The sequence below is a fragment of the Perognathus longimembris genome, chromosome 8, assembly GCF_023159225.1.
Source record: "Perognathus longimembris pacificus isolate PPM17 chromosome 8, ASM2315922v1, whole genome shotgun sequence".
Lineage (NCBI taxonomy): Eukaryota > Metazoa > Chordata > Mammalia > Rodentia > Heteromyidae > Perognathus > Perognathus longimembris.
In genome coordinates this window covers 62,271,340-62,299,271 of record NC_063168.1, presented here as the reverse complement: position 1 = coordinate 62,299,271, position 27,932 = coordinate 62,271,340, and the positions used below count along the sequence as shown (strand labels likewise).

The 27,932-nt window shown below is 41.1% G+C and overlaps 1 protein-coding gene across 3 annotated transcripts in view; it reads right to left on the bottom strand.

Annotated features, from left to right (window-relative positions):
* Dtnb (dystrobrevin beta) overlaps positions 1–27,932 on the bottom strand; it is a 195,113-nt gene that overhangs the window by 62,266 nt on the left and 104,915 nt on the right. For all 3 annotated transcript variants that reach the window (XM_048353293.1, XM_048353291.1, XM_048353292.1), the window contains one exon: positions 4,474–4,551. In XM_048353293.1, the coding sequence (XP_048209250.1) occupies positions 4,474–4,551 (78 nt within the window). The remainder of the gene's footprint in view (positions 1–4,473; positions 4,552–27,932) is intronic.

The window sequence follows — 27,932 nt, the reverse complement described above, 5'->3', positions numbered from 1 at the left end:
CTTACTCTGTTCTGTGGAATAGAGCACAATCCACCTTTGGGTAACATTCTAACAGGCCACAGTGAATGGCAGTTTCCTCATGGTACCTCAATCAAGTTTCACAACTGTAGGATAACTGAAGTACAGAATATGGGTATGAGTGCAGTGATTTTAATGGAATTTAAGCCAATAATGTTTTCCAATGCTTTTGTTTCTATTCAAACAGTTGGAGTACATCTAGCAACCACAGTTTCAAAGTCTTCAACAGTAGGAGACTGACCTCCAAAGACCTTTGCTAAAAGCATGAAAACGGCCTCTAGTGCTAAAGAACAATTATTCACCAATATGGTTTTCCTCAGTGGATGTGGTCCTTCTCCCAGGTTCTAATTCAGCTGTTCTCTGAATCAGAGTCTCCCTGTTAGGCTCCCCACTGTACCAGGAACACACAGGCTCAGCCATGCCCATCGTCCCCACCAGAGCCCACGGATATGGAAGTGAGGAAACAGACTCATCGGCATATCCGATAGTCTAAGTTCCACAGGAGTCAAACTCTGTTCCTTTTGATTTTTGCTGCTGCAGTGATTAGAAGACACTGCTAATGAAGATGGTGGAAAGGCCTCCTACACCTGCTGTATATCAGATGTTATAATCTTCTACCTTGAGGCATTTAGGAGTCATAAAAGATAGATTTACAAAATATAATTTCTTGGCTCTGAATTTCTCGAGTCTAATAAGAGGATAGTTTGACTTTCGATCTGTATGTTACCTTTTATCTTTTTTTGATGCCAGTACTAGGACTTGAACTCAGGGCCAGAGTGTTTTCCTTTACCTTATTTGCTCAAGGCTGACCTGTTACTCCACTTCCATGAGCTTCACCTTTTCAAACTTAGGTTTTGAAGTATGGACTAATCTTAGTCAGTCAGAACTGAACAGTGTATCTTAAATGTTGCAATGGAAATGGAATCAAATCCCAACCTAGAAGTGGCTGAAATCTGGAGGCTTGCCCAGGCCTAGAGAAACTCTGGGAATCTGCCAACACCAAGGACCCTGCAGCTTCTTCCAATTATGTGTTAATTTTCAATTACTCTGCTTCTCTGTCTTTCAAAAAACATTCTGGAAAAAAAATTCTGTGCTGACCTAGAGACCATGTCATGAAGAATTTAAACCAGCTGGCTGTTTCCCGAGGCCCTCTTGCCTTTCAATCAAACTGTACTTCCCTACCACCCCTAGGTAGGAAGAGAGTCAGTGGGCCAAAGAGACAGGAGGTATGAAGACTTTCTGGCTTTCATTTTGTCTCCTTTCTCAGTTTTCCCAACACCTCTGTAATTTTCAATCTAAAAAGCCAGAGGATTGTGGTTTTCATTCTGCTGTTATTCTATCCTGTAGATAACTTGCTAAACTCAACCATGGCTCTCAGTCAGAGGCCATTTTAACACAATTGCAATGCAACTCAAGATAACAGTGGTTATGTTGCACAGTTCAGATACAATGTTTACACTGTGGCATTAAAAAAAAAAACTACTTCTCCTTCTTGTGAAGGATATGCTGAGGTAAAATGTTCTAAATGTTAACATCTTGTCCTTAAGATTTCTAGCAATTAGTGCCTATCCATACATGGTCTGATAGTTAACCTGCTCCCCACCTAAGGTGGTGCCTTACACATCTCCATACATGGAACAATACAGGCTAGGAAGCACCACTGGACTCTTGAGAGAGCCAAACATGACCTGGCAGGAGGAAACTGAAAGAAACTGAACAGAATTTTGCTGAGGGACCACTCAGAGAAGAAGCCTGTGGCTATGTCTCCTCAGTACCTCTAACTTGTCCAGGGACTAGTGGCCAACCACTCTGTACCCCCACAGCTTTCTACCATCTTCTCTGTCGGCCTAGGTTTTCATTCTCTCTCCCTTTGGGGATTGGACCTATGATGTGCCTGCTAGGCAAGTGTTCTACCACTGAGCTATGTCTCTAGTCTGAATTTTCTTTTCTCTAGTCTGTTAAATCATTACCACTCATCCATTTGCTTGGACGTCTCCAAAATGTTATTGCTACCAATTTCTCTTCTTAGTAAGTTGCAGGCAGAGCTCAGCCTTCCTTTCTGGTCTGTGCTTTGGCCATCTTCAGTCTGCTGATGGCCTCTAGAGAGACTATGACAACTGCTGTAGGACTACTTTTACCCTGAACAACAGGCTAGGTGAAATTAATCCAGGATTTTCTGAAGCCGCTTGAAATAATGACAGGTATCATTTTAGAAATGACAATCACAGGGAGAACTGGGGTGGAAGAGAGCAAATCTAAGGTTATGGGGTTGATGGTGACATGACAGCTCCCGGGCTCCTTCTACCAGTCTGCCCATGCAATAAAACCCTATCAGAAAGATGCACTCTCTCGCCCTACCTCTAGCAGCTACACTCAGTTGGGGCTACCGAATGACTCACATCTGGTACCTGACACTTCCAGCCCTCATGTACCTCATGTAGTCAGGTGACTCGGAGGGACAAACCTAGTAAATGGAAAAGAACTTAGACGACATAAATTCCTACTTAGTAGATGGTGCTCCTAAAATTAACATAAACGAATGCTTCTAATCATCTATCTTCCTGGGTTTCAAAAAGAAACTCCTTGATTGCTGTGGATATTTAACATAAAAAAACTTAAAACTGAGGGCTGGGGATATAGCCTAGTGGCAAGAGTGCCTGCCTCATATACATGAGGCCCTGGGTTCGATTCCCCAGCACCACATATATAGAAAATGGCCAGAAGTGGCGCTGTGGCTCAAGTGGCAGAGTGCTAGCCTTGAGCAAAAAGAAGCCAGGGACAGTGCTCAGGCCCTGAGTCCAAGCCCCGGGACTGGCAAAAAAAAAAAAAAAAAAAAAAAAACCTTAAAACTGAGGGTAGCAGGGATGGCTGTTATGCCCAGGCGCTGGGAGAGCTGCTGCTCTGTGATGTCCTTAAGAGGACAACATTCCTGGCTAGGGCTTGTCTACCTCCCTGCTGGGCTCTGATTTCACTCACCGCCAAAACAATAAAGGCAGTATATATATTAAACATTCACACAAACAGTATATTAAGCACTTGCATAAATCCCACAAGATAAATACTATCATTATAATAAAAATGGAAGATAAGATCAAGATCAGGCGAGAGCCAGGATCCAACCACAGGGATTCTGGCTCAAAAGCCTGTGGGGCCCGCCCCTCACTCCCAGCATAATTGCACCACCGGGCTCTGCCTGAAGGGGGCAGCCTGGCTGCTTCCCTTCCAAAAGTGTCCTAACAAGGCTATAAGCAGGTACTCTTACCTGGTCAGAGTCCTGAGTCTCCCCAAGTAGATAAAGCTGTACCACCAGGTCGCTGATTTATTCAGTCCCCTGGAACTCTGTTCCAGGGCAGCCCTGCAGCTGGCTACTTTGCTTCCTGCTAAGGTTATTTCCCAAACATGTCTGATGATAAGAACCACCTTGAATGCTTGTTAAAGATGCAGCCTCTCACATCCTCTCCCTGGAGGAACTAATTCACTGGGTCTAACATGGTCCCAGAAATGTGTATTTTTAACATGTCCCCCAGGAGATTCCTTTCACCAGGCAGGGTTGACAAATGTTGTTCCAGGAGTTTTAGCCAATAGGAACAAACATTGTTGGTCTTAAGTGGCAAGTATTGAATCAAATGATTATTAAGAAGATGACATTTCTACAGCTGAATTAATCAGAAGAGCTCAGCACATACAGCACAAAGTGTTTGTTTGTTTTCCAGTAAGGATGTGCTGGGAGAGTTGGGAGGTCTTTTTGTGGTTATTCCTCTATGAATGATGGCTGTTGAAAGAAATTCCTTAATGGTTCTGCCCGTGAGGGAGTTTCTGCAGTGCTCTGGTCATAGGACAGCTTAAATCAAACAGACGTATGCCATTTAATACAGTTCTTTCAAGCCCTGCCTAAGAGAATCTTGGAGAAGAGAAAATTAAATAAAGAGGAGAAAAGAGTTCAGAATTCTTGTCCCTTGAAGGACTCTTTGTATAACTAAGAGTTACAGGCTTCAGCTTTCCAACTTAAATGGTAATGAATCATATATAGATTGACTCAGGAGAATATTTCATATGAGACTAATTAACTTACATAGTCTACAGGGAAGCAGAAGTGATCTCTAACATTCAAATCAAATGCAAATTTGTTGAACCTTATGATTGTTAAAATATTTTTAATGTCAATAAAGAGCTCAAACGTGTATAATCTGCTGACACCCTGTTCACTGCTCATCACAATGAGTTTCCACCAAGGCCCTGGTCAAAGCCGAACTTCAGTAGCTGTGTGTAAGAGTCAGCAGAGAAAGGGGAGGATGAAAGCAGGAAATAGGGTTGGAAGAAATGTAAGGGGGTGAGGGGGAAGGACGGTTATCTTTTCTACCCCTTGCTTCTTGGGCCTTGCTTCTGAGGAAAATCAGACATGGCCAATCAGTGGCAGGGACCTGTCCCCAACACTGAGGCATGAGACATCCTTACCTCTTGGTGGGAGTGGGCACGCCGGAGGATATGTGGCTAACCATGGTGTCGTTCATATTAGTCAGAGGGCGAGGAGGGCTGAAAAAGAAGACATTATCACATTGTATTAATCGGTCCCAGCACCAGTGAAAGAATGGTAAGGGCAAGGAATCAACCATCATTCCAGACAAGCATGGTGGAACCATGGGGACTGGACACAGAATTCAAGCCTAAGTGACTTCAACAAGGAGCTTGCCCCCCCCCCCCTTTCTGTCTCTCTGTCTCTGTCTCTCTCACAAAGCCACAGGACCTATTCTAGGTGTTGCAACGAACTGTAAAGATACTACTTCAGGTTGGAATATTAAGTGTTTCTGTTTTGTAGCTTCTGGTGTACAAAGATATGAATTCTGCTACTTAACCTTCTTGGTAATAGTTTGGACTCAGAGCCTTGAGTTGGCTAAGCAAGCTCCACCACTTGAACCACCTTCTTAGCTCCCTCCTCCCAGCTTTTTGTGCTTATTTGCTTTAGTTTTTGTTGTTGTTGTTATTTTTTTCTCAGGTAGGGTCTCAGTTTTAGCCTGGGTCTTAGACCATGATCCTACTACCCACAGCCTCCAGATCTGGAAAACTGGTACGTATCACCTTATCCAGCTTATTAGTTGAGATGAGATCTCAGTAACTTTCTTTTGCCAGGACTGGCTTTGAACCACAATCCTCCCAATCTCTGCCTTATATAACAGGTCTGAACCATTGCACACAGTTTGGTTTGTTGGAGACAGGGTATGGCTATCTAGCCAGGATAGCACTGAACCAACCTCACCTCCCCGTCTTTATATTTGCAATATGAAAGCCCAGAACAGCACATGCACACTTGTGCCAGCCTGGGGTAAAGAGGGAGGACAAGGTCATTTGGCAGCTGGGTCATTTGGGGGCTGGGCCCCCAGTCCTCAAAGCATGGGGTTTCAGCCCATTCAGGATCCCTGGGGATGTTGCCAGGGAGGCACCCGGGTCAACGGGCAGGGTGTAGGCGAAGGCATGGCCCTCCCTGGGTCCCCTGATGCTATTACCAGCTGTCCCAAGGTAGACTTGAGTTGAAGGTGGAGGGTCTGCACCAAAGCCTGGATGGGATGAGTACAGGGGCAATGTCCCCGAAATCCCAGTGCCACTTGGACAGATGGGGAGGTTGTATACCACTTTATTTTAATTGAGTTAATTTCTCCTCAGAATTATGAGATGCTTGTACCCCACAATGGTCACCAACACTGAAGTGTACACACTTCTCAGTTACAGCTCATTGTCGTCACATTTTTGTTTGCAAACTATTAAACCAAAACATTTAAATGTTAAATGCCAAATTCATGAATAAGACTTTGAAGCAAGCTTGTATTACTCCTTTCTAGAATCTTAACAGAGAATTGAATTTTTGTTCCTATGCCCTAATTAGAATGTGGCCTTTGATAGCCTAATCCAAATGTAACTCGTCTTCTCAGCTTCTGGTTTGGGGAATTATAAGTTTCTTCATCTTGTGAGAGTCCCGAACAAATAAATCCAAACTCATCAAAAGGAGTATTATTTTGCTTCAGCCATTTTCCAACTCTCTCGCTCCCCATGGGGGTCAGCCACAAAAGGTTTCCTTCTTGCATCTGGAGCCACGTGATTGTGGCCAAATACTCCTCCTGGGAAATCTCACTTCCTCTCCTACGCTGCAAGAGCTGCCTCTCAGAGAGACTGGTTCATCAGAAGCAGGAAAGTAAAGCCAGAAAGTCCCTCTCTCTTGTTTAGCTGCCAGTTTTCCTTTGCCTTTGAGAGAAGAGTTAATTACATAAGATGGTTTTGTGGAGGTCACATTTACCAATGCTGGTGAATGTTAAGGAGCTGCCTCCTTTATTATTTCACAGTACATTCAAATAAAGGCTCAGGAGAGCCAGAGAACCTAGAGGTTGAAGAGGGTTGTCTAGTCTTTCCATCATTTATCAAGTCTCCCTCCCCGCTTTTAATAGCAATTTCATTCCTGGTTAAGGAACTTTAAAAAAATGATTTCCTATTTAAATAAAGAAGAGCTGAAATGGAAAGTAATTTGCAGGGAACAGATTTAGGACTCTTGATTTTTATGTATTTATTTTTTGGTCAGTCGTGGGGCTTGAACTCTGGGCCTGGGCACTGTCCCTGAGCTCTTCAGCTCAAGGCTAGTGCTCTACTACTTTGAGCCACAGCACCACTTCTGGTTTTCTGGGGGTTAACTAGAGACAAGAATCTCATGAACTTTCCTGCCTAGGCTGGCTTTGAGCCACAATCCTCAGATCTCAGCTTCCTGAGTAGCTAGGATTACAGGCATGAGCACTGGTGCCTAGCAGGTATGTGTGTGCATGCGTGTGCATGCACCTATCCTGGAGTTTGAACTCAGGGATGGCAATTTGAATTTTTGTGTGACAATCCTGGGGTTTGAACTTAGGGCCTGTGCACTGTCCCTAAGCTCTTTTTTTTTTTTCTCAAAGTTAGCACTCTACCACTTGAACAACAGCTCCATTTCTGGCTTTCTTAGAGGGGAAATGAGAAGTCTTATGGATTTTCCTGCCAAAGCTGGCTTTGAACTGAGATACTCAGATCTCAGCCTCTTGAGTAGTTAAGACTACAGGCATGAGTTATTGGCTCCCAGATTAGAACTCTTGATTTTTAAGCCGTAGTACAATGCTTATTGTTTTATAGTCCTTCCTTTAGGTGACAAGTGCTAAGAGATTCAGAACAAAAATATGCCTTCCTAGGCTTTTCAATTCCAAGTTAGTCATCTGACTACCTGTCTCCCAGACAAGTAAACTTTCATGACTATCAATGCTAGCTACAATGAAATACAACCAACAAATTGTTTTACAACTTGTGGGGGAGAGGAGTAGGAGGGGAGACAGGAGAAAATGAGGGAGGGGGTAAAACTGTTCATAAAGAAGTATACTCATTTCCTTACTTATATAACTGTAACCCCTCTGTACATCACCTTTACTAAATACATAAATAATGATGAAAAAGAACAGAGAGATTAGCTTACTCTTAGTGCCAAACTTCAATTCTTATGTAGGAACCATGTCAGCTGAAGAGCTGTTCCTACTTACCCACACCAGAAACCACTGGCCCTGGGAGCACAATGGAATTTGTTTCTTTAGTGTATTATTAGAGGTAATCCATTCCCAAAATAAGATAAGGGCATTTTCATGTTCTTTTCAGAACTAATACAGTTACCTTGTTTGTTTCAATATTAAAATACAACTTCATTCAATTTCCTTTCTGACATTCTTATGGAAAAAATAACAATAGAAGAAAATATGCAATTCTTTGAACATGGATTTATGTGATAACATTTCATGATTTGTTGCATCTTGTTTTGTCTGATGATACAAAAGTCTTTATGTATCTCGGTAGATAGCATGTTCAGAGATTATCTCTGGCACACATTTAGAGAAGTCTTTTCTAATATTCAAAGCCAAAAAGTAATGATTACATTGCATTCTGAAAACTATTCTGAATCACTGTAATGCAATCTTGGAAGGTATCAGACACCCAAAAACGCCTCACTGAAGAAGTAGCTGGAAAGAACACTTCCAAGTAAGAAGTAAACATCAATGATACAAATTATAAGAGATAAGCCTAGCACCAGCTACTCATAGCAGCTAATACTTAGCTACTCAGGAGACTAAGACCTGGAGAATTGCAGTTTGAAGTCAGCCCCTGAAACATCTCCAATTAACTAGCAAAATACTAGAATAGCTCAAGTGGTAGAGTGCTAGTCATGGGCAAAAAAAAAAAAAGCTGATTAAGAGTATGAGGCCCTGAGTTCAAGCCCTGGTACCAGCATATACATACAATAAGTAAAAGTACAATTAGCACCATCATCAGATGGGCTTTGTTGATCTTTGATATCTGAAACCAGCTGAATGATGATGTCACCGCTGGTCCAAGTGTTCCTTTAGTAAATAAATAGCTCAGCAAAGTAACCTTGGGCGCTACTGAGTTCCATACCAAAATGGATACCAACCATGAAATTTGAAAGATTCAGAAATTTGAAAGGTTCTTTCTTGGTTAATGAGATATGCTTTTTAAAGAAAAAAAGATGAGGAGAGAGAAGCAGACAGGTGATGTATGTAGAAGGTAGAAAATACTTTGCTAGTCTGAAAAGGTGGTTTTTAAAATGTTGGGTTTTTTTTTTTCTTTTGGTAGTGCTGGGGACTGAGCCTAAAGCCTTGCACAAGTACTCTAAGCAAGTACTCTACACTGAGCTATCCCAATGCTTTACTACTTCTCCTTCTCCCCACCAGTAATACTGAGGTTGTATTCTGTAGTGCTTTACTGCTTAATCAAAAGGTAAGAGTTCCAGGCACTGGTGGCTCATGCTTATAATTCTAGCTACTCAGGAGGCTGAGATCTGAGGATCATGGGTCGAAGCCCCACCCCACCTCCCAGGGCAGGAAAGTCTGTCAGACTCTTATATTCAATTAAGCACTCCCCTCCCCGCAAAAGAAGCCTCAAGTGGAACTGTGGCTCAACTGGTAGAGTTCTAGCCTTGAACGAAAGAAGCTGAGGGAGAGTACCCAAGCCCGGAGTTCAAGCCCCAGGACTGGCACTCCCCTCCCCCCAAAAAGGACAAGAGACACACTTTCTAGTTGCTTACTCATTAAAGATAAGATTATCTTTTTGTCATTGACCTAATTATATAGATATGGAGAAAGATATGCAGATAATCACATTGCCAATTAATGAGTGTACGAAACAAGCACAGACATTTCTGAAGCTTGCATGGGGAGCTTCCTCTTGTCCCCTTACCCTTGGGCCCTTGGACAGAATCTCTTCCGCAGAAAGTCCTTTGGGCTGCCAAGATGCTTACCCAGGCCCTAAGATTTTTTTTTTTCTTTCTGGTCCTGGAACTTGAATCAAGGCCTAGGCGCTGGCCCTAAAAGCTTCTTTTGCTCAGGCTACAGTCCTACCATTTGAGCCTCAGCACCACTTCTGACTTTTTCTCAGGAGTTTATTGGTGATAAGAGTCTCAGGGCTGGGAATATGGCCTAGTGGCAAAAGTGCCTGCCTTGTATACATGAAGCCCTGGGTTCGATTCCTCAGCATCACATGTGTAGAAGACGGCCAGAAGTGGCACTGTGGCTCAAGTGGCAGAGTCCTAGCCTTGAGCATAAAAAAAGTCAGGGACAGTGTTCAGGCCCTGAGTCCAAGCCCCAGGACTGGCAAAAACCAAAACAAAAGAGTCTCACACACTGAGCTGCCTTCAAACCACAATCCTCAGATCTCAGCCTCCTGAGCAGCCAGGATTACTGGTATAACCAATCAGCGCCAGGCTCTGCCCTATGATTTTAAAATTGTGCACAAGCTTGCTAGTTTCTCCAGAATATGTTTTAACTGTAGAAGTTAAGGTCACTTTCACAGTCCTGCAACTCTTTCACCTGGACAGCTGCTACTTTCGCTTAGTGTATTATAGTTTTGAGAACAAATCCAACTTGTCAATAAACATTAACAGCCTAAAATAATTTAGAACAAAGACTATGACTTAATTATTTCATTTAATACAATCAAAGACCAGTACAAAAAAAAAAAAAAGGGTATGAAAAAGCCCTAGGAAGTTACCAGTTAAGAGATTTGCAGAGGGGCTGGGGATACAGCCTAGTGGCAAGAGTGCCTGCCTCGGATACACGAGGCCCTAGGTTCGATTCCCCAGCACCACATATACAGAAAACAGCCAGAAGCGGCGCTGTGGCTCAAGTGGCGGAGTGCTAGCCTTGAGCGGGAAAAAGCCAGGGACAGTACTCAGGCCCTGAGTCCAAGGCCCAGGACTGGCCAAAAAACAAACAAACAAAAAAAAAGAGATTTGCAGAAGTGTCAGAGACAGGGGAGAAGGACGGGAGAGGTGACACTAACAGGTGTTGTACCCATAAAACGAGAGAGGTTGAATTCACTCCTTTGCATAACTACTTAGATATAATAAAAGTAAAGAAAAAGAAAGAAAAATGTCAGGTGGCAGTGTCTAGGATTCAGGCACTTCTGGATCCAGCTTATGTTATTATTTCACTATGAATAGAAAGATTTACATTGATCTTTTGTACTACCATGTTATGGGTCTGGTGAAATATTAAGGAGAACAGAGGAGTCTAAGGTTCTTTTCAACGTTCAATTCTATTATTTTGTCAAAGAACAGTGACAGGAGCTATGGCAAGTATAACCATCTTAACCTGTTTGGGTAGGGTGAAGTTCTGTTCCTCATTTGTCTCCTATTATTCTAGCATGTTATCTGCTAGACAAACCATCTTTTGGAAAATTGTGAGGGTTAAAAAATAATCACTGGTACAGAAAATGTAATACATATATATTTATAACAAATCTGTCTGATTTCCTAGTAAGTATATTTTGTTTCACTGGTCATTTATAACAATTAAACAATAGGAAAATGTTCAAAGCTAAACATATTGTCATCAACTTAATGTTAAAAGTAATAAAAATTATTAACAGACACATGTACCTCAATTTCTTTCTTTTCTTTTCTTTTTTTTTTTTGCCAGTCCTGGGGCTTAAACTCAGGGCCTGGGCACTGTCCTTGACCTCTTTTTGCTCAAGGCTAGCACTCTACCACTTGAGCCACAGCGCCACTCTGGCCTTTACTATGTATGTGGTGCTGAGGAATCAAACCCAGGGCTTCATGCATGCTAAGCAAGCACTCTACCACTAGGCCAAACTCCTGGCCAATCTTTCTTTTTTTTGAGTTGTTTTTTTTTTTTGCTAGTCCTGGGGCTTGAACAAAGGGCCTGAGTACTGTCCCTGAGCTTCTTTTGCTCAAGGTTAGCACTCTAGCACTTGAGCCACAGCACCACTTCCAGCCTTTTCTGTTTATGTAGTACTGAGGAATCGAACCCAGGGCTTTATGCATCCTAAGCAGGCACTCTACCACCAAGCCACATTCCCAGCCTTTTTTTTTTTGGGGGGGGGAGGGTTAGTTATGGGGTTTGAACTTAGGGTTTGGGCACTGTCCCTAAGCTCTTTTGCTCATGGCTAGTGTGCTACCAGTTGGAGCCACAGCACCACTTTCAGTTTTTTGGTTAACCGTAGGTGACAGTCTCACGGACATTTCTGCCTGGGCTGGCTTTGTACTGCTTTCCTCAGATCTCAGCCTCCTGAGTAGCTAGGATTACAGGCACGAGCCACAGCACCTGGCTAAATTTTTATTTCTAGCAGTTCAACACAGCCATTTGTGATGTGGGCCTTATTCTTGTAGCAGTTTTCAGGAAGGAAAGATTTCTCACACTACTTTTTGTACTTTTACCATTAGACACATCTAGAGATGTAGAGGAAGCTAGGTATCTCTCTCAAGCTCCAGAAAATGATCAAATACAAATGATGGACAAATTAGTATTTAATAGTGTTGTTCAGTTTAATTACTACATAGTAAAAGCAGTCAAGTAAACAAATAACCAAATCAACAGGAATGTATTGTTTTAAGGTCTTTTCCATCATGACTCCTTCCTTGTTTACTAAACAGAAGAGGAAGTTGTTGCTACCTTACAGAGATGTCTACTCCTGTGTTTAAGAAAACTCACCTGCTTCAGCAAGTTGCTGCTCGCAGGGGGCTAAGTGGAGAACAACATGCAATTTCATTTTCTGATGTTGGCAGGGTATATCACTGCTGAGATCGCCTCAAAAATGGAAACAAATATGTAGGTCTGAAGAATGTGCTGTGTTTTAACCATTCTGGAAAGACAGAATGGGCTGCCCTTGCATAGTGAACCTGGTAAGTTCTGGATGCTCTGGGATTTGGTAAGATGGAACAAATCATCACCAGCCCAAGCAGCAAGAACATGAAGGCAAGGAAAAGCAACCAAACCTTTGTGCTCTGTGACAAATGCTGCTTGTTTCTCTAGGGATCTGGCACTATACTGCTATCTCTAAGGAAACATAACCAACACATGACAAAGGCTCTTCTCTCCAAGGAAGCTTGTCTCACAGAACATTTGGGAAAGAGCAGGTACAACACACAGGGCTACACTCTTCCAGCAAGTCCCCAAAGCAAACACAGCCAAGTCAGGTGCAGCACATTAGGTAACACTCTGGGCGTTTAAAAATGAAACACACTCACCTTCAAAAGAATCCACGTCTTGCTACAAATCAGTAACCCAATTAAACCCAGTCGGTGAATCCATCCTGGTGTGGATTTTAAGATGCACCCTCTCCTCTCCAAAGCCCTCTCATAACTGCTACAAGCTAGACAAGAAAGTAGCCTATGGTACTGTCTGCTCAGCCAGCCAGGGAGATGGCTCTGGTTTTTTGTTTTTTTTTTTTATCCAAAGAGAAGTAAATGCAAAGAGGGAAAAAATGCAGGACAGTGGGATCCACCTATCCCCTTGATGCAAAGAGCTCCTTAATTCATCAAGGCAGCTCATCGGAGGGTAGCTGAAACAAAAGAGCCAGGCAGTATATACTGCTGACAGATGCGAGAGACACTCTGACAGGACAGTCAGGTGATAAGAATGTCCTTGCCACTCAGGGATGCTATGGCTGTTATTTTATCTAGTAAACAAACAGCTCTTGGTTTTCATCCCTATCATATCTCACTCTTAATTTGTTAGTGTTCCTTAAATGATATAACAGTTTCCGAATGGGTTACTGGTGTCCAGAGAACCATTTTATTGCTATTAACATTTGTCTGATTTCTCATGGTCAAGGACAGTATTATTTTAACCATAAGCTGCCCCCTAGGCAGGAAAGTCCATAAAATTCTTATCACCATATAATGCACAAAAATCAGAAGTGGAGCTGTTGCTTAAGTGGTAGAGTGCCAGTCTTGAGAAGAAAAGCTAGGGGACAAAGCCCACATCCTAAGTTCAAGCACCAATACTGGCTGGTGCATGTGTGTGTACAAGTACACACACACACACACACACACACTCACACACGTTTGGCAACCCTTTCCTAACTGCACAATTTAAGTGGAAAGTTCCTGCTACATTCACTCGTGGTATTCTAGGGTTTTCTTTTACAGAATTTAGCACATTGTGCCACTCCGTGTAACTAGAGTTTATTTGCTGACTGGTCTCATTCAAGAGCTGACAATCTCAGTAGCTCACTGTAGTCACTATGCACACCCAAACCATGACTAGAACACGGTAGGAATATAGCACACCTTGTCCAATAATGACTAAGCCCCACTCATATCTGAAAGTTTATGATTCTACTTACCATTCTCATCTACTTCAAACAACATATTAGATGAAACCCAGAAGTGCCCGTTGGCCAAGTGCTGGCTCGAACTGAATTTTAAGTGGGACATATGTCTAGACAGGGAATTCAAAGGAGGACAGCAGACAGGTCACTTGTGATGGTGAAAACCTTTGAGTAAGAGAAGTCATGGTGACTAAATAGGAGAGAATACCTGCAAATCTGCAAGCAGAACCCCTGCTCACGAGTACTGAACCTGTCAGGTCAAGTAGGCCTGTCAAATCCATCTTGGGGCCAGGAATGATGGCACACGCCTGCATACCCAGGACTTGGGAGGTGGAGGCAGGAGGATCACAAATGTATGGCAACCTGGGCTGCATGGTGAGACCCATGGTCAAGGGAGGGGGGAAAAAAAGGAATAAAAGTGAAGTTGCACCATAACAATTAGGTAATAAAAACAGGAAGAGTAAAGGAAGACTCTTAAAAACAATCTCTATTTGCAGATAACAAAAAAAATATTGATTAAAAACATCCATACAAAAAGGACTACTACAGCTAACCTTCACCACTGCTTCAGAACACAAGATCACACACAAAAAGGCAGTTGTATTTCTATGTATTAGAAGTGAACAACTTGGGGCTGGGGATATAGCCTAGTGGCAAGGGTGCCTGCCTCGGATACACGAGGCCCTAGGTTCGATTCCTCAGCACCACATATACAGAAAACGGCCAGAAGCGGCGCTGTGGCTCAAGTGGCAGAGTGCTAGCCTTGAGCGGGAAGAAGCCAGGGACAGTGCTCAGGCCCTGAGTCCAAGGCCCGGGACTGGCCAAAAAAAAAAAAAAAAAAAAAAAGAAGTGAACAACTTGAAAATGAAATCAAGAAAACAATTTCATTTATAAGAACAGCAAAAAGAATACAATGCCTAGAACAAATCTAGCCCAAATGTAAGACATGTATACTGATAACCATAAACATCACTGAAAGAAACTAAAGACAGGCTAAATAAATGGAAAAAAATGCATCATGGTCACAGACTGGAAGACCTAAAGCTGCTAAGATAGCAAAACTCTCCTCCAGTGGCCTACGGATCCCACACACCTCGATCAAAATCAAGGCAGAAGTTGACAAGCTCATTCTAAATGCACATGGGAAAGCAAGGGATGTAGAACAGCCAAAACCAACTTCCAAAAGAGAAATAAAGCGGGAGGGCACAAAATTCCTAATTTCAAACATTACAAACATTTCAAGGTAGGCTAGTTTGCTTTATGTTCAAATATACATCCATTCACTCATTAGCTCTGCCAACAGAACAACACAACTATCAAATATTTAAGACAGCCATGAAGTATCCATTAGTTTCTCAAGTGATGCAGAAATAACCTAATTATATGAAATTATTAGCTCTGAAAAAACAAAAACTAGTTAATAAGACTAAATACTATGGAAGGATTGACCAACAGATAATGAGGTCTTCCTAGGTCACTGTTACCCTGGTGTCTACCAAGGCTATGAGCTTACTTCATAACACACACACACACACACACACACACACACACACACACCCTGTCATTGTGGCCTGACTAGCCTCTCAGCTTTATTTCTACCATCCCTAGTGGGGAAACAGTACATAGACACATTGGCAGGCAGGTGAAGAATGCTGCTGTAGACAGGGAGCTGACAGTACCTTCCTGGTGTGTTAGAAGAACACTGAGGGGGTCACTACTATTGATGGTAGCAAACTTGTGGAGCCACTAGCAATTTTTCTTCCATAGTTATTTCACTGCCCACCTCAATAAGGCATCCAATTTGAATTGTTTTAGACCTTTCTTAAAAGATTACATGGTCAAGTTAGTCTTTGCTCTTGGGAAAGACTGCCTTACAACATATGGGTGTTTGTATGTGTGTATCTATATGTGTGTGTATGTATGTGTGTGTTTATTTATTTATTTATTTTAGGTGATTCATGGGCTTGAACTTGGCCTTGGTGCTCTCTCTGAGCTTCTTTTGCTCAAGGCACAGCATCACTTCCAGATTTTTTGAGTAGTTTATTAGAGATAAGAGTATTATTGACTTTCCTGCCCAGGCTAGCTTTGAACTGTGGTCCTCAGATCTCAGCCTCCTGAGTAGCTAGGATTATAGGTGTAAGCCACCAGTGCCCGGCTTCCCCTGTATTTTTAAGAAGAAAAAAACACACCAAAATCTTGCCAGCACTTACCCATCTATCATATCCTATCTCTCTCCTTCCTTCTATGGCAACCAGTAGTATTTAAAACCCACAAAATTTTTAGAGATTCAGCTTTTCTCAGTTTCATAATTCAGTATCCTCCAAAGTCTTTAACATGTCTATGTCTGTGACATCAGTGTCTCTGTTGTCACTAAAGGCTCTCTGAGTCAGCACACAAGTACCTAGAGGATGTCATCTTCATTTCTGTGCAACTGTTTAAAAGCTGCTCTTATGTGTTTAATGCCCTTAATGGAAAACTTTACAACAGTCTCTTCTATAACATTAGGCCAGCTGCCACAGTCCCATGCAACTATTTCACGCATTTTTAATTTTTATTTTTATTGTCAGTTGTGGGGCTTGAACTCTGAGCCGGGGTGCTGTCTTTGAACTCTTCAGCTTAAGGCTAGTGCTCTACCACTTGAGCCACAGCACCACTTCTGGCTTTCTGGTGGTTAATTGGAGATAAGAGTCTCATGAACTTTTCTGCCCAGGTTGGCTTTGAAACATTATCCTCAGATCTTAGCCTCTTTAATAGCTAGGATTACAGGCATGAGGCACCAGTGCCTGGTTATGCAGTTTTATTTTTAAAACTGAATTTAATCTTTTCTCCACTCATAACTGATAAGCTTGATGTAATGGGAATATGGAGAACCCTGAACTCAACAATGTGATAATATTTTTAAGCACACAGGGGATATTTTGAAAAATCTTTTCAGATACTAAGCCATAAAAGAAACCTCTCCACTCTACCAAAAATTGCTATCATAAAGAATACCATCTCTGACCAAAATGTAATATGATCAGAGCACAGAGACCAAAATAAGATTCAGGTATTTCAAATTGTTTAAAGTGCCTTAACACTATACTTTAGAAAATAAATGACAAAATCTACTACTAAATAATCATCTAAAAAAACAAGACATTAGTAATGTTTTGATTGTTGTTTTTCCATCAAAATACCAATTCCCAAAGCATATGCATTGCATGGTCATCCCAGCCTTACATAAATGCCTACCTGATATCTTCATTTAGATGGAGATCTCTACCAACTCAAAGTTATCCTATGTATGTACAGTAATCGTCATTTCCATCTTTCCAGTTGTTCAAAACAAAGTGACTTCTTTTACTGATCCCATGTCCAATCTGTACTTATCAGCCCAGATATAATCAATGATTATGCATCTGGTCATTTCTCATTACCTCTACTGCTATCCACCTGGGGCCCACCCATGGTTATCTGTTGCCTAAACTTTTTCAAGTTCCTTGGAACTTTATCTGTATGCATTGTCTGACTCAGGGTTTTAGTGGTTTTCCTCCACAGACAATATAGGTTTGCTTCTGACATGTTTCTGGGACCATCACCCCATAAAAATATCAATAAATCCAATTTTTGAGTTTCAATTCTCAGGCTGAAACTATGGTATAAACTGTGGTTTCAAACCCATGACAATGATAGGTTTGTGGTGAGGAAGTTCTCTTTTGAGCCTTAGTTGTTTATAATTAATTGTGGTATACTCTTAACTGCCAACTTTCTCAAAGGGTCAGGAATAAGATGTTTATGCTTCCTACCTGACAACTTGGTGAATATGAGTGGGACTTTGAAATGAAGAGATTATAACTGAGAATGCCCTTGCGATCAGATAAGCATAATATTAACAACATAAATCTATGCAGAAACATGAAAGATGCTCAACATATGTATTCTTTTGTGTAGCATCATACCATTCATTTCTACTTATTTACTTCATTTATGTGCAAAATGAATGTATTATAATGTTAATATAAGTTGGTTTTTTGCTTTCAGTTCATGATAGTTCAATTTCCTCCCATATCTGGCAGATTTAGATTTTATTTATTTATTTTGTGCTGGCCCTGGGGCTTGAATTCAGGGCCTGAGCACTGTCTCTGAGCTTCTTTTGCTCAAGGCTAGTGCTCTACCACTTGAGCCATAGCTCAGCATCCAGCTTTATGGAAATTTATTGGCAATAAAGAATCTCATGCTAGAAATGTATCCAATGCCTAACGTATGAAACTGTAACCTCTCTGCACATCAGTTTGACAACAAAAATAAAAATAAAAGAATCTCATGGACTTTCCTTCCTGGGCTGGCTTTGAACGCTGATTCTCAGATCTCAACCTCCTGAGTAGCTAGGATTACAAGTGTGAGCCATCAGTGCCTAACAGGTAAGACTTTCTAGCTTTCAGAAACACTGTGTTTGCACAGGGGCTCTGTAACAGCATCCAGGCCTTTAGTTTAAGCCCTAGAATTAGAAGAATTTTTAAAAAGTTGCATAAAGATAACAGCAGTAATAGTTAAATCAATTTCTTAAGATGAACATATTAAGTATTCATGTCAATAAACCCTTAACGAGAATGTTTTTCTTGGGCTGGGAATGTGGCTTAGTGGTAGAGTGCTTGCCTAGCATGCATGAAGCACTGGGTTCAATTCCTCAGTACCACATAAACAAAAAGTCAGAAATGGTGCTGTGGCAAGTGGCAAAAGAAGCTCAAGAACAGTACCCAGGCCCTGAGTTCAAGCCCCAGGACTGGCTGAAGAAAAAAAAAAAAAGAATGTTTTTCTTTCTTTTTTTTTTTGGTACTGGTGATCAAACCCAGGACGTTGCACTTGCTAGGCAAGCGCTTTGCCACTGAGCCATATCCCAGCCCCAAAAGAATGTTTTTCTTGTGATAAAAACATAGAAAGATAAGAAGGACATAGAAAATAGTGAAAAAAATAAATAAATAACAGCTGGGGCTGAGGATATGGCCTAGTGGGAAGAATGCTTGCCTCGTATACATGAAGCCCTGGGTTCAATTCCCCAGCACCACATATACAGAAAACGGCCAGAGGTGGCGCTGTGGCTCAAGTGGCAGAGTGCTAGCCTTGAGCGAAAAGAAGCCAGGGACAGTGCTCAGGCCCTGAGTCCAAGCACCAGGACTGGCAAAAAAAAAAAATAAAAATCACACGGAAAAAAAATAACAGCTGGATTTATACAGAATTAAACATGTAGTGGTGATGGAAGAAATGACTGAAGAGGAAATAAAAATCCCTTAAATTCCAAAAGATATTGTACTGAAAAAATAAAAAAATCAAGGAAGATTATTCAATACAATTTAACAATTAATGCCTAGAGTCAACATTTCTAATTTTTACATATGTAATTAGTCTATTAACACCGTGTAAGGCCAAAAAAAAGTTAAGACAAAAAACTGCTTTGCATTACAGGAGAAGATCCTTATTATGACCTTATTGATCTTTTCAAGTAGTAAAAGAAGGCTTGACTTCAGAAGCTCATAAAGAATACAGACTTTTACAACCTGAGCAACCTCTCTTTGGTTGCCTTCCAAAGCTTTAGTAAGAGGAGCAAAGTCATGTGATAGAAACAAGCAAGGGTCGGGGCTGGGGATATGGCCTAGTGGCAAGAGTGCTTGCCCCGTATACATGAGGCCCTGGGTTCGATTCCCCAGCACCACATATACAGAAAATGTCCAGAAGTGGCACTGTGGCTCAAGTGGCAGAGTGCTAGCCTTGAGCAAGAAGAAGCCAGGGACAGTGCTCAGGCCCTGAGTCCAAGCCCCAGGACTGGCCAAAAAAAAAAAAAGAAACAAGCAAGGGTCCTATAATATAGCCCTGAAGAGAGGAACTACAGGAAAAGCTGCCAAATTTCACCCTCAACCAGAATTTACAATTGTGCTCCATTTATCAGAAGCACACATCAGTGAAGTTTAGTCCCACAAACACCTAGGATTTTCCAGGAACTAAGGATGTATCTATACTCCTGGCCCTTGAAGCTACAAAGCAGAGGCTTACAGTCTTCTAGAAACATAAGTCTACTCTACATTCAGGAAAACATCAAGGAGGAAGCAACATTTGACTGGGAGCCCTACCTTCCCTCACTCTTCTTAATTTTGTAGGGTATATATTAAATTCTTTTTTTTTCTTTTTTAAATTAATTTATTTATTGTCATAGTAATGTACAGCAAGGTTATATTTCATAAATAAGGCAGTGAGTACATTTCTTATCCAACTTGTTACCTCCTCCTTTGTTTTTCTATATATTAAATTCTTTTTTGGGAGGAGGAAGGGGTCACTCATGGGGCTTGACCTCAGGGCCTGGACACTGTCCCAGAGGTTTTCTACTTAAGGCTAGAGCTCCTCCACTTTGAGCCACAGCACCACTTCCAGTTTTCTGGTGGTTAGTTGGAGATAAGGGTCTTGCCGATTTTCCTGCCCCAGCAGGCTCTGAACTGCAATCCTTAGATCTCAGCCTCCTTAGTAGTGAGGATTACAGGTGTGAGCCACTGGAGCCCTGCTGTATTGAATTCTTGACTGCATTCTTGTCCTCTTCTCCTCTTCATTCATCTCCCTTTTTTCTTGACCCTACCCTACCTCTTTCAGGTACTCACACCCTAGTGTTCATTTTGTTGAACTTTGTTCTTGTCTTAGACAAAGATTTCTTAACACTCAAAAATAAAAACAAAAAATAATAAATTGGGCTTCCTCATAATTAAAAACTTACTCTTTAAAAGACCATTAAAATGAAAGACATATAGATATTACAAATGTAACTGACAGAGAATTCATATTCAAACCTCAGTGTGGTAGCACACAATCCTTGCACTCACGGGGATTAGGAAGGAAGATAATGAGTTCAAAGCTATCCTGGTTAACATGACAAGATCTCTTCCTCCCTTACACACACACACACACACACACACACACACACACACACACACACAGTGTGTTCAGAACTTTTAGCATTAAAAAAATCTTTTGTACGTGTGATGGTTTGGCCTCCTGCTCTCACTTGGCTTTTCTTTTTTCATTTACTTTTTACTTTTTGATGATGGGGGACTAAACTCAGGGCTTTGTGCATGCTACACAGATGCTCTTCCTCTGAAGCCACATCTCTACTTCCGCCTTTTAGTGGTTAACTGGAGTTAAGAGTCACACGGGGAGCTGGGAATATGGCCTAGTGGCAAGAGTCCTTGCTTCTTATACATGAAGCCCTGGGTTCGATTCCCCAGCACCACATATATGGAAAATGGCCAGAAGTGGTGCTGTGGCTCAAGTGGCAGAGTGCTATGCTAGCCTTGAGCAAAAAGAAGCCAGGGACAGTGCTCAGGCCCTGAGTCCAAGCCCCAGGACTGGCCAAAAAAAAAAAAAAACCTACTTAGAGCTGGATGCCAATGGTTCATGCTTGTAATTCCAGCTATTGGCTTGAAGGCAACCTGGGCAGGAAAGTCTGTGAGATTCTTATTTCCAGTTAACCATCCAAAAGCCAAAGTGGAGCTATGTACCAAGTGAGAGAGTTAACCTTGAACAAAAAAAGGCCAGAGACACCACCCAGGCCCTGAGTTGAAGCTTTAGGACCAGCAAAAACAAACAAACAAAAAACTATGTGTACTTAAAAGAGCATGGATAAACCTTAAAAACAGTCTGAAAATAAAAGAAGCTAGAAGCAAAACAAAATCTGATTCTGTCTAAATGAAGCATCTAGAAAAACCAAAAGCAGAGGAACAAGAACCATAGCCATTCCCCGCTACTATGTTTTTTTGTTTCAGTTACACATGATTTTAAAATATTAGATGGAAAGTCGTAGAAATAAATGACTCATAATTTGACATCACTTTTGTTAATTATTTTGTTGTACTTGGTCCATTTTTACAGTTAATCTCTTAGAGTCCTCAGTTATAAATTAAACTATCAGAAATGAATGTGTACACAAGGTTCGGCACAATCTGCAGCCCCGGGCACTCACTTGGCCTCTTCCCACACCCTCTGTGGACCAGGAAGAACTACTATAGTCTGGTGATTGTCTAGGACTGGAGGCGGCAGCTGAGATTTACTACAAATGAACGTTTTGGATGATGGATTATTCTAAAACTAGATAGCAGCATTGGTTATGAAATTGTGTAAATTTAGCAAAAGTATTTTAGCTCTCACAGTGAGAAAATTTTACAGTACATAAATTAAGACTTCAATAAAACTATCACACACACAAAGAAGACAAGGTAAATCAAAGTCATAATGAGATATTATTTCACATCCATGGTAATGGCTACTACCAAAACAAGATGCGACTGCATAAAGTAAGTATTGGTGAGGGTGTGGGAGTAAATGGAACCTTTGTGCGCTATTGGTAGGATGCTAAAATGGTGCAACCTCTATGAAAAACAATATGAAGACTCCTCAGAAATTAGAAATAGGCTGGGGCCATGGTTCAAGTGGCAGAGGCCTGCTTACCAAGCACAAGACCACATTCAAATCCTTGTACCACCGAAAAAAAAATTTAAGTACTTCTGTATATTAAAAAAAAAAAAGGTTTGTTTTATTTTTGAGATATTTTATTTATGTTGCCCAGGCTAGACCAGAACCTGAGATCCTCTTGACTCAACACCTTCCCTTACAATCCTGGGCTGGGATAATAGGTATGAAACACCACACCTGGCCATAAGCAGGGTCTTAAAGAGATAATTTGCACAGCCATTCTTATAGTACACTATTCAGAAAAGTCAAGAGAAAAGCAATACAGCTCAAGTGCCCATTGACAGAAGGATAAGCAAAATGAATATATACAATGGAGTATTATTCTATCTTAAGAAGGAAGGAAATACTGTCATGTGCTGTAACAGAGACAGACCTTGAGGAGAACACTATACTATGAGAAAGACGCAAGACATGGAAGACAAAGGCACACGGTTCCATTTCTGTGAGATATCTAAAGTAGTCAAGTTCATAGACAGAAGAATAGTAGTTATGGGAAGTGAGGAAAGGGCATGATTTTTTAATGAGGATATTTTTATATCTGCAAAATTTAAAAAATTCTGGAAGTCTGTTTCTCAACAATGTGATTACACTTAACAGTTTTGAACTATATGCTAAAATTTAACTAAACGTTATATATATTATATAATTGCATAATTATATAATATTACAATTACATCAATATATGTATTAATACAGTTAATGCAATTAGTAATGATATATTTTATATATTGTATATAATTATTATATATACATACATACAAGCACACATATATAATTACTACTTGAGCCACAGCTCCACTTCTGGGTTGTTGGTGGTTAGAGATATGAATCTTACAGACATTCCTGCCCAGGCTGGTTCAAACTGCAATCCTCAGATCTCAGCCTCTTAAATAGCTAAGATTACTGGCATGAGCCACTGTACCTGGTATGCATTATGATGATGATGATAACCATGATGATGTTGATGATGATGATGTGGGTGTAGGTCCTGGAGGGCTTCAACTCAGGGCCTGGGCTCTGTCTCTGAGCTTCTTTTGCTCAAGGCTACTCAAGGCTTGTTCTCTATCATAAGCCACATCTCCACCTCTGGCTTCTTTTGGAGTAGTTTCTTGGAGGCAAGATTCTCATGGACCACAGTCCTAAAATCTCAGCTTCCTGAGTAACTAGGATTATAGGCATGCGCCACCAATGCCCAGCCTGGTGTATTTTTTTTTAACATAATAACAACAACAACAACAACAGTGGTGGGAATGTAGCTTAGTGGTAGAGTGCTTGCTTAGCATGCACAAAGTCTTGGGTTTGATTCCGCAGTACCACATAAACAGAAAAGGCCAGAAGTGGCGTTGTAGTTCAAGTGGTGCAGTGCTAGTGTGGAGCAAAAGGAGCTCAGGGACAATGTCCAGGCCCTGAGTTCAAGCTCCAGACTGGAAAACAACAACAACTAAGGGATGAGGATTTAGGGCCACATGAGATTTAGAATTTAAAAGCAAAGTGCTCTGTGGGAGTGCAGTGGCAAACAGGATGAGAAGATTCCAAGGGTACGGTTAAACTCAGAAGAGCAGAGTCACAGCCACTTGTAAACAATTACCCTCCTAGGATTAAGCCAAGTTTTGTTGTAGTAAACAATGCAAGATTCTCCTTACTGCACATAAGTCAATCACAATAGTTGATATTGACATAGTCATTCCTCTCTATTGCACGCACGTGCACACCCCCCCCATTACATATGTGTATTATCAGGCATATGCATGCTTCTCCCACATCAACACTCTTACTATATTTCTAGGATTACTGTAGATGAAGCATGATCTAGTAGTATTTTCAAGCTCAGAAGTGAATAATTTGGGAACCTTCATACCGAAATGGTCAACAACCAGTGCAGGACCTCCTGTAGCTGATGGCTTTTAGGGACCTCATATTCCTCAGCTGATCTATCTCCTAGCAGAGTGAAGCCAAAAGTAGGAACCTAAGAGTCATGATGCTCTAAGGCTGTATGAGCAGAAGAATTGAAAAAAATCAACTGTTCTTTGCCCAGAAGGTAAATGATACAGGCTTGATTCAGGTGCCTGATGGATCACTGGTGAATAGATTATGTCACCCAGGATACCATTTACAAAATCATTACAACGAAATATGAGATAGAGTGAATAGCAGAGAATTATGATTTAAGAATAAAAATACAGTATTTACCCATCAGAAACAGCTGAAAATTACAATCTTCTGAATAGGTTCAGACTCAAGAATCAGCTAGTCTCTGGAGTGACTCGTGCATCAGCCCCACCCAGCACTGGAAGGAAAGATCATGTTGTGTCCTCAACAGAGGCTCCACCTACACCAGACACAGAGCCCTATGCGCAACACACACATACAGAAGACTGGCAGCATTATACATTCTGCAGCATCTGACAGTTTGTTTGGGAATATAATAAACTCAATAACTCTTTGAAATAAACAAACATGGCTATAAAACAAGGTCGCAAGCAAACATCAGGCAAATGATCTGGTTCAGAACAATTTACCAGACAGCACCCTTGTCACAAAAGCCATTTCTAACCCCAGACTCTTCTGGTATTTCAAAACAAATGTCACCAAAATATGCTTCAATAATTAAACAATATACAAAAGAAGTCAGACCTGGGTTACAAATGGCCTTATTTGATTCCTGCTCTGAAGATTTCTACTGATCCATTTTAACTCATGGTGAATAAGAACACAGTAGGCAGATTTACTGTGTTACATGAGTTCACAACCACCAAAAGCTCTAGTGTTTAAAGCCTAATTTTAAAATTCACAAAGAAAAATTTTTGATGTTAGTAGAAGTAGGGGGAAGACAACATGTTCCTCAGATCAAAGTAATGTATACAGAGTGTAAGTATTAAGTTAGAACAGTTAAGAGAGAACAAGAACAACATTAAAGAATTGCTTTAACTGTATTTTTAGAATTTAAATAACAGTATTTTTCAATTGTGTTTGTTAAGTCTGTTTTGCTGCAGAGTATGGAGAAAATTGGCATAGCTGTTTGAATCATATATTTATATGCACACAAAGACATGGAGAAACAAACAACAAAGTTCTTTCACTGAGAGGTTGATCAGTTCTACGCAACAAACAAACCTAGGGAATCCAACAGGAGGCACCAATGTACCAATGAACCTTCTCTACTGGGTGGACCATCGCATCAAAGATGTTGAACATTCAGAAAAAGGAATGCAAAAAGGTTTTCTCCACTCTTCTTGAACAGATGAAGTTGGGAAACGTTTTCTCTAAGGGGCCAGATAATAAATACTTCAGGCTTTGAGAGCCACGAGCTCTCAGCCTTATGCACCCATTCTGCCTCTGCAACAGACACCAACCACAAACAGAGGCAAATGAGTGGGTATGACTATGGCCCAACCTCTATTAGAAACAGTCACGAATTCATGTATTTTTCCACTTCACAAAATATTATACTTTAAAAAATTATCTTTAGTCATTTAAAAACATAAGTCAGGGACCGTACAGAAACTGATGACAAGGGGGCCAGGAGTTTGGCTAGTGGTAGAGTGCTTGCCCAGCATGCAGGAAGCCCTGGGTTTGATTCCTTGATACCACATACACAGAAAAAGCCAGATATGGTGCTGTGGCTCACGTGGTACAGTGCTAGCCTTGAGCAAAAGGAAGAAAAAACGCTCAAGGACAGTGCTCAGGCCCTGAGTTCAAGCCCCAGGACTAGCAAAAAGAAAAGAAAGAGGTAAGAATAACATATTAAAATTCCTGACTTTTCCTGGGCACTAGTGGCTCACACCTGTAATCTTAGCTACTCAGGAAGCTGAGATCTGAGGACCATGGTTTAGAACCTGGACAGGAAAGTCCACAGAGGCTCTTATCTCCAATTAACCACCAGAAAAACCGGAAATGGAGCTGTGGCTCATTGAAGTGGTAGAGCATAAGCCTTGAGTAAAAGAGCTCAGGGACTCCAGGCCCTGGGTTCAAGCCCCATAACTGACAAAAAAAAAAATTCTTGACTTTTAGGAACAGTATAGATGTGGTTGGAGTATTTTCCCCTCACCCCGCAACCCCAGTTGTGAGGCTTGAACTCAGGGCCTTGGAGTTGTCCTTGAGCTCTTTCACTTGAGGCTAGTGCTCTACCACTTTGAGCCACCGTGCCACTTCTGGTTCTTGAGTGGTTAATTGGAGATAAGAGATTCACTGGAACTCTTCTGGCCTGAGCTGGCTTCAAACCACGATCTTTAGATCTCAGCCTCCTGTGTAGCTGAATGACAAGCATGAGCCACCAGTGCTCAGCCTGGAGTACAATTTTTAGGGCAAGAAAGTGAGATCTTTTAAGGGGCCATGTAAATATTGGTGTTGTATAAACACCAATGATTTTTATACATTTTCTCAGCCATTTTTTCCTAAATGTACACTTTAAAATAAATATACACAAAGCGTTTTGGGAAGGAAAAAGGAAGAACATGTGACAGGCTTGTAGTCAGACAGGAGAGTAGATAAATCTCAGGGGTATGTGGAAAGCCACGGTCCTGTTCTTTCTTGCTGGAACTTAAGAATACAGACATGAAGCCAACATCAGCAAGTTTTGTTCTCTCTCAGAAATAAGCATAAACTGAAGTATAATGGTGACTAAAGCAAATGAAAGTAATCAGGCTTAGGGACTATGTGATTGGAGAAGTAAATCCTAGGAAATAACAGTTTGAATTATAAGAGCAAAAAAGTCTACCAGAGACATTCAGAGCTAAAAGGTATATAAAAGTGTTTTGAACAAAGAAACAACTAGGGGCTGGGGATATGGCCTAGTGGCAAGAGAGCTTGCCTCGTATACATGAAGCCCTGGGTTCAATTCCCCAGCACCACATATACAGAAAATGGCCAGAAGTGGCGCTGTGGCTCAAGTGGCAGAGTGCTAGCCTTGAGCAAAAAAGGAAGCCAGGGACAGTGCCCAGGCCCTGAGTCCAAGGCCCAGGACTGGCCAAAAAAAAAAAAAAAAAAAAAAAAAAAGATGCACTGTGCTTGTAGCCTGACTTCTGAAATTGAAACCTGTTCGTACAACTAAATTTCTTAAAAAAAAAAAAAAGAGGAAGCAACTAATTTCTCTCAGAAACTGAGAAGAAAGCTTGCTAGAGTGCTAAAATGTGAACACAAGGGTTGATATTTATTTGAAAAACCTGTTTACACAATAGTGTCAACTCCAGCAGAAAGAAACCCAAGGAGGTATGCCTGACATCTAGTGGAGGCTTTTGGAAAGTGTATAGACAAAAATTACATGAAAGGAGAAAAAAACTACACAGAAAAACAAACATGTAGAAGTCATCTGCTAGAGTCTCATTTGTTCATTCAACATATTTTAAGTGCCTATCATGCTCCAGGAGCTAGGCTCAGCACTGAAAATTTTATGGACTAGCAGCCAAAGTCTTAGCCTTTGTGGAACTTACATTTTCATCATCTGATTTATCTTGTTTTAAGGAAAAGACCTTTAAAAATATGAAGTTATTTTTGACATGACATGAGTTTCCTAGAAGCATTTTCATATATATTGTCTTTAAGCAGTACCTTGAGATAATTGATAGGTTTATTATCACCATTTCTAAGAAAGGGCTTGTGATTTTTTAAATCTAGTTTTCTGTATTACCTTCTATGATTCAACCAATCAGCTATTCAAACTCCTTTCTTAATTCTGAACTTGCCACAGGTTCGAATGCATCAATTGCTGCCTGTTCTACAGTAACAATTTCCTAATGTGTCAGTGCAGTAGAAAAGAATTGATCTAGCTGAGTGTGGTGGTACATAGCTGT